Below are 7706 nucleotides of genomic sequence, written 5' to 3'. Positions count from 1 at the left end.
ATAGTTTTGTTTGTTCGTGTTGGTGCCCGAAATTCGAATTTATTTGTAGTTCGAGATTTCATTATCAAAAGTCACATCAAAACCGACTTCGAAATGAGGCCTAATTGCGCCAATTTGGGTATTTTGAGAAATGAGAAAGTCTGGGATTTCAATATCTTGACATCACATGTTGGTAAACATTAACCATACCAATAAGGCGCTGCTGCCGCTGCCGCCGCCCTCCTGCCGGTGGTGGCAATTGGAGCGGGTTACCATTACGGGCATAATGGGCTATAGTTGAGAGGATGCCCTCCTCTACAATAGCGAGGCCAGCCCAGTCTGAAGATTTGAGCTTAGTTGGGGCGCCGGCCATGGAGACACTGCCCAACACGTGTAGTTCCATGCCGATATCTTGCACAAGTTCGTGGGCCACTGTATGTCCAGATTTTTCCTCAAGGTATGGATGGTTTGTCGTCTCCCGACCCCTCGGTGCCAGGAGAATCTAGATTTTTGTTACGTGCAGTGAAAAAAGGTTGTCGGGTTTTGATTCATTTTGTGTTTATTGACTCTGTTCGAGGAACTGGTCAAACACTAAAAACTTGTCAAGAACGAAGCCAACAGTCCTGACAAAAACGATCAAAGCAAACACGCTTCCGATACAATATTCATGAGAGCAATGTCTAATATGAACTGCTGCTGTACATGACATGCCTCATCCCAATCGAAAAAACATGACAGAATCCACCCCAATTACTTTTGTACATCAAGAGGGTGGAGGTGTTCCATACACCAAATACCAGCAACAACTGCCCACAGACGCCACTTCCGACGACTATCGGAACATCGGGTTGTTCCTTCAGCCACGTTTTCCATTTCCAGGCATTTTGATACCGGTAGTTTGAGCCGACCGCAGTCACGGCATCTTCCCGGAAACCCCTTTCGATGTTCCCCAACTTTTCCTCCATGCATCCGTAGCATATACTGGAGTTAGTCTCAGCGGCAATAACGACCGCTCGTTTTGTACATCCCGAACCCCGATACATGCGAATGCGGTGCGTCTGGCATCAAGTCCAAGTCGCACCGTGCTCTCTTAGTGCTCTTGCGATCCTCAAAGATCATAGCTTCAGATGGCCAAGGCCCAAACTCAAAACCCTGCGCCATCTCCATGAACATCGTTTGCAAATCTTCCATGGTATATTGTTTCTCCTGAGTTCATTTCAGACAAGGAAAACACCCCATCAGGCACGAAAAGAGTTTAAAAAACCACATGAGGATGTACAAGAGCCTGCTAATTATAACTCCCAATAGGCATACATTAGACAAAATATATGTTGCTTGAAACGCCCTCTAGACGGAGACAGAGATAACACGTTTCTCAACTTTTTCCTGCGTTTTAGAACTAGAGATAAGAACATAAGCGCATTGCCAATTACGAAAGACATTATCATCTTAAAGCAAGGTCTCATGAACATACTAGAGGTTGGAAACCCAAAAAAAAAAAGGTTTGTACAAACATGTCCGACCATGGCTAAACCAAGTTAATGCTATGGAAAAGAAGCGAGAAAGAAATCACGCGACCACTTCATACCTCTCTTCTGGCCTGTCCCATGAGAGACACCATCTCTTGCAGAAAGTCACAGAACCCCTGAATCAACGACGAGCAACAAATTCAGCACACTCTTTCCAGGCAAAAGACGTGATGCGACAAATCGAACTGACTTGGATAGTTCCCTAGATGGCTTACCTCGTCTGCTTCATCATGCTGATCATACAACCCCGCGTCGTACAATGTTCTCTTCCTCTGGTCTGACAATACTGTTCCATCAAAACAACACAAATCAAGAACGGTGAAAAACCCCCTCCTTCGTACTTACAAGTTAAGGAAAGAAAAAACAGGGGAGCGCAAATAATTTACCTTCGTAAGCTTCCTGAATTTGCTGAAATTTGCGCTTGGCCTCGCCCAACAGAGAAGGGTTTCTCGTCCACCTATCAGGATGCCATCGCTACACCCGAAACGAAACACCCAGGGAACATTAGATTTCGACATGGTTCATCAAGTCAAAAGCTTGATAATTCAATCAATTGCAGCACACTTAGGTGCGCCCAACTCCGAAATTTCTCATCTTTCTTCGCCAATCGAGTTCATTTGGGACTTACCATAGCGAGCTTGCGAAAAGCACGCCTTATCTCCTCCAGAGAAGAACCAGGAGCGACGCCGAGAATGCTGTAATAAGACCGGGAGCCCTCATAACCCTCCGTATCCCCCCAGGGCTCCTTACCCGTCATCACGCTAAATGAAACCAGAAGGAAGAACAGAGAGCCTTCTCAATCCAAACACCAGTCGCTCTGCCACAAGACCTTCGTCTCAAGGCGGCCACTACGCTCGTGCTTCGCACCGGACACAAGCAACGAAAGCGAGAGGCGGTTTCATCTTGATATATATAAGAAGCTCGGGAGAGAGGCGACAATGGCGGTTGCGAGCGAGAGCCACGACCCGAGCCAAGGAAAATATCCCAGAGATTCTTCTAGCGGGTGGGGTGAGGGGGCTTTAGAATGTTCGGGAAGCCACCTCGGCGACGACTTTTTTCCAATTTGACCGAGATTTTTTCGGGTTGAGGGTGGGGTCCGGGGGGAGATATCTCGAACCGACCTCGTGGTTCGGGTTTCCGGATGGGGAAAGGGTGGGCCCCCACCGGGGGTTTTTCTCAGCACGGACGGCTAAGGTTTGCTGGGTTCGTCGTGGAAGTGATATGATGTCGACACGTGTCCGTGCTACCCGATGACGGAATCGTCTCAGAGAATGACAAGTGGTAACAATTATTAGATCAGGAGTCCCTTCGAGTTTAAAAAAATATCGTATGTAAGCATATCAAAAACATTTTCATTTATTTAATTAAATGAGAGGAGTTTATCTTTTTCATAAGATATTCAAATGTTATGTCGATAACAAATGAAAGTTTTTTAACACTTTCAATACATTTAACCTTGATGAGAGAGAAACGACCGAAAGTTGTAAAAAAAACTTAAATTATTTTCACTGTAATATATTTATCTTAATTTTTTTGTGACATAAAAAATTACAAACTCATATCTGTGTGGCGTATCTCTCCTTGGTCGAATTTTCGTCAATGAGCATCTTAAAAAATCTGCTCACATGGACAACGGAAAAAAAACAGTATAGACGATTGTGCCCATGCGTCCTAAGTGAAATAAAAACAATGTTGTTTTTGCTGCAAAATTATCGGAACTTCGACGGAGGGTAAATGTGTCATAGCATTATGTCCAATGGGCATGGCTTTGGATTTTTTGTTGACTTCCCCCTCCACCAAAAGATAAAACCCTTGACGAGAGAAGCGTTTCTACTACATATGAAAAATAAAAGTTTTGGTAAATAGAATAGAAATTTGAGATATATTTTTAAAGTCTCAATCTAACATTAAGCATGTTAATGTAACATAGATTTTTATGTTCAGCGAGCTAAAGAACAACAGCTATGTGACTTATCATATTTATGTAAGTTCGTTTTTTTTTTTTGGTAAGGAAAAAAAAAATAAAAAATATTTATGTAAGTTCGTTATGATTCATAATATACTAAAAAAAGAATATCAGTAGGGCATACGCAAGTATCAATATTACTTTTCCACTCTAGTTATGTAAGAATAAGAGCAAAATTTTGTTGTCATTTTATTTCTTCCTTATATCTGCTAACGAAATAAAACGCTTATCACCGATTAGCTTTTATCATTGTTTGTTTCGTGAAAAGTAACTTTCAGGAAAACATTTTTTTGAATTTTTCAGAGTTTGGTTCGCGAAAAATAAGCTATTTTAGGAAAATATTTCCACACATGGAGGATGAAAATATTTTCCCTCATAAGATATTCAAAATAGTATAAAAGAAAATGAATGTTATTCTTTTTTTCCTTTTTCTTTTCTTTCTCCTACTTCCTCTGTCCCGCGGCTCCTTCCTCCGTCAACCGTGTACCTCAACGACAATCGGTAGCTTGCTGGCCAAAGAACTTGAGGCTCGATCAGTCCTCTGCGATTCCTAGCAGCTCACCCAAGGCCGGTGAGATCGGGGTTGGCTAGATCGGCGAGCTTCGAGCTCGAAGCTCGAGCCTTGTCGGCCTTGTGGTGAGAGGAGCTCGTTGATCTAGCGAGCTTGCCATCCTCGACCGAGCTTGAAGCTCACTTGGATTTGGTGAGATCGAGGCTCGGGCGAGCCCGAGATCGCGGGGATCGGCCAAATCTCAAGATCGCGGGGATCGGCCAAATCTCAAGATCGCTTGCGGTTAATTGCCGGCTAAGGAAAAAAATAAAAAATTTAAAAAATTCAAAATTTTTTTGAAATAAAAAACGAAAAGAAAAAATAAATAATTATTGGAACGAGTGCATGAAGGAAAATTAAATGCAATTTTTCATACCAAATGAAGGAAAACATTTTTCAAGTCTTTTTCATATTTCACCCTAATACCGAAAAGTCTTGTCATTTTCCTAGAAAATAACTTTCTGAAAATTATTTTTTGAAAAATTCATATTTTCCGTGAAAACAAATGGAGCCTTAGTCTTAAAATAAGTTGACCACTATCTTTTCAATTATGTCCAGCATTTTTAGGGGTAATTTAAAATTATATAACTTGATTAAGTATATACATGCTAGCAACACTTGTCATTGTACTTCCTTGAATTAAGGGTTTATGTTTTCTAGTAAATAGATTATTTGGAAGTTGGTCGTATTTTGCTTTGTAAAGGTAAAACACATGCAAATTATTCTTAACAATATGCTAAGCCATCTTTATGGAGTGTAAAGAAAGCGATTGAAAGTTCAGTCTTTAATTCCTTGACTATAAAAAAAAATTTCCGGTTTGACAACTACAAAAAAGAAAAAAAAAACCACATGGATTGTACTCATACCTCAACACTTGACTTATCAACGATAATAATTCAGGAAACAAACAATCAAGTGCATGCACAAGATGTTACAAAAAGAACACAATGACACTTTTTTTTTTAAGATGACAATTGAGGAACATGGTATTGAATCATTCCTGTATTCAAAATATGTTTACATCAATTACAATCAATTGGGATCACTGAAGGATGTACACAATCATGATTGAAGAGTGATATACGCATAATCCCAAGAGATATTGAAAATCAAGGAAGATATTTAGAATCTCCTAATATAAATCATTAGCAATGCTTTTCAAAAGATAAAATAGGGAACATTACTCAATTAGTTGAAAACTTATTGTATGGATGTCAATTCAGTATTAAACTTTTCAGTCATGTAAATTTAGTTCTAAAGCTTTGCATAAAATTCTAATGCAATCTTTGTAGGAAATTTTTGCTGAAAATCTTGATGTGGGGAAAAATTAAAAAGTTTAGGACTGAATTGACATTCGTATAAAAAATTTAGAATTGATTAGGTAATTTTCCCAATAAAATGTGAAATTTAGAACTCTACAGAGATGGACATAAAAGACAAGGGAACTGTGGTAATGCCTCCTAGTAATATCAAGAGTGCAATTTGCAACCTCTTCAGCTTTTGTTCTTTGCTTTTGATGCCGGGAGACATGTTTGTTTCGCTTCGCGTATACCTTTGACGTATATCGTCCAGATATAACTATTGCACTAGCAAATAAATCTCGTGTAACCTTAAACTAGCATGACTTGTTTTAAAGGGTGCCGGAGCGGGGGAGCCCTTGTGACCCTCTCTCTCTTCTCTTCGTCACTAGTGTCCCGGCCATTGCCTTTGAGATCCGGTGACATTCGATGGTACGGATGACCATATCTAGAACCAAAGATCTCACTTCCAAATCTTGTTGTGTTAACGCTGCTCATTCGTCATTTAGGCTTCATTTGGCGAAAAATTAGTAATTTGAAACGTACTTCTCGAAAAATGATTGCTTATAACCTTAGAAAAATAACTGAACGAAAAATATTTTCAACGTCTACGCAAGTATTTAGACACAAATTGTTATCGATAATGACAATATATTTCATTAACCAATATTTCAAGCGATACATGTAATCATTTTTAGGAAAATATTTTTCAATTTACTCATTTTTGATGAAATAAACGGATCCTAGACTTCATTGCTTTCTCATTTACACTATGCACAATCTCCTCATTCAAACATTACGTGTATTAGTTTTCTTGTGCCTTGGAACATATACAAGTAATTATTTCAGCTAAAAAAAAAACATATACAAGAGGTAATTACCAAATCAATTTGAAATTGAAAAGAGCTCTAAAAATCGAGAAATCAATTGATAACTTAATCTATTAGACCTAGCAATAACTTAGTAAGAAATAGTGTGACGTAAATAATTCTAAAAAAAATTGATTGCATATATTTATTTTATTATGGTTTTGTCTGCCATACTCATAGAAAGAGTTTTATCTTTTTATTCAGTTTGTTTTCCACAGGCCAAATCTGGTTGATGATACACCATCACTATTATTAGATCACAAGATATCTCTATCCCATAAATTAATCCAGTTACCTCGTAAATTAGATAAGATAAGAAGTGAGTTAATCGTAGGATCACCGCCACCGCCGTCGCAATCGCATCAGCCATCCTGACCCCTAACCTCATCAGCCTTTGGCTTGTTGTCGCCGCCGCCGCCTCACACGCCGCTTGCTACCACAAACCAACTCATTTGTGGTCGTCTCCCTAGCTCATTGTCTTTGTTTTGGTCGACCTCTAATGGAGTTGCCACCATGATTTGAGGTCGGTTGAGAGTCGCGACTTGCATTAATAGAGAGAGAGAGAGAGAGAGAGAGAGAGAGAGAGAGAGAGAGAGTGGCCGGACAAGAACGAATTGTGTGTTTACTTTTGTTTCTTTTTTTTTTTTCCCTTTTTCAATTGTGCTTAAATTTGCTGACTAAATAAATTATGATAGTAAAATCCCATAACATGACAATCTATTAAATGAAAGCCTCGAATTGAGCCATCCTAAAAGTTCAAGTAAATTGTACATCGGCAGACTCTCCTTACCAATGAATTAGGCTTGAAGCTTCTTTTGTATCTTAAAGCTTTTAGTGTTTACCTTCCTCCTAAAGGTGAAATTCTACCCTCCTTTACGACCAAAGGAAAAGGAGGGGGGAAAAAAACTACATGCTGACTTTGCCTCAGACATTGGGAGTTGAAATTCCAGTTCAAAATGCTTTTCATCACGGGAGAAGTTTTACTAATTAATATTGTTCGATACATTGTATCTCGTACAATAATGCCATTTTCCTTTAGTCGGAACCTGTTGTAGCTTCAAAAGTCGACAATGGAAAATATTAGTTCAGTGCTTGTGTTGTGTAAGTTGCCACATCATCAGAATTCCATCCAATAATAGACGAGGGAACTATTCCTTGTGTGTTCCATCTTCTCGTCGAGCTTTTGTCTCCTGCCCCCACGCAATCTAGGAACATTTAAAGTCCAAATCAAAATCCAGGCAGTAACACTTTGGTCCATTTCCCACGTGTACCCCAAACTTGTATCGATGACATGCAAATCTCTAATGTAGGGTTTACTACATACGTGGTACTGTGGACAACTCAGGGTTTGTCGAACATGAGAGCAGATGGTTCTAGCTAGGACATGGCTTGAGATGAGTAAAAGTTTGGGTGTCACGCATCGCAAGCAAAGGAAAACACTATGCAAACCACCCATTAACATATGTTGGATGCTCGTTTACAATTTTTCCTTTCTTATAATTGTACCCTCTGTAT

General features: G+C 39.4%; 1 protein-coding gene across 1 annotated transcript; it reads right to left on the bottom strand.

Moving 5' to 3' along the window:
- Nucleotides 1–927: 927 nt before the first annotated feature.
- LOC115726641 (dnaJ homolog subfamily B member 3-like) lies at nucleotides 928–2471 on the bottom strand. The gene is made up of 5 exons (XM_030656608.2): nucleotides 2137–2471; nucleotides 1895–1982; nucleotides 1724–1794; nucleotides 1568–1624; nucleotides 928–1185 (listed from the first exon to the last, which is right to left on the bottom strand). The coding sequence occupies exons 1-5, from the start codon at nucleotides 2263–2265 to the stop codon at nucleotides 973–975; spliced, it is 558 nt and encodes a 185-aa protein (XP_030512468.1). The 5' UTR covers nucleotides 2266–2471; the 3' UTR covers nucleotides 928–972.
- Nucleotides 2472–7706: the final 5235 nt, after the last annotated feature.

The sequence above is a fragment of the Rhodamnia argentea genome, chromosome 6, assembly GCF_020921035.1.
Source record: "Rhodamnia argentea isolate NSW1041297 chromosome 6, ASM2092103v1, whole genome shotgun sequence".
In the NCBI taxonomy this organism is placed as follows: domain Eukaryota; kingdom Viridiplantae; phylum Streptophyta; class Magnoliopsida; order Myrtales; family Myrtaceae; genus Rhodamnia; species Rhodamnia argentea.
Note: the sequence above shows the minus strand (reverse complement) of the source record. Positions and strands in the feature narration are given on the sequence as shown.

Coding starts and splice junctions, on each gene's coding strand:
- LOC115726641 (XM_030656608.2), bottom strand. CDS start 2,265: ATGACGGGTAAGGAGCCCTGGGGGGATACGGAGGGTTATGAGGGCTCC. Junction 1,983..2,136: donor CTTTTCGCAAGCTCGCTATG/GTAAGTCCCAAA, acceptor TTTCGGGTGTAG/CGATGGCATCCTGATAGGTG. Junction 1,795..1,894: donor AATTCAGGAAGCTTACGAAG/GTAAATTATTTG, acceptor TTGATGGAACAG/TATTGTCAGACCAGAGGAAG.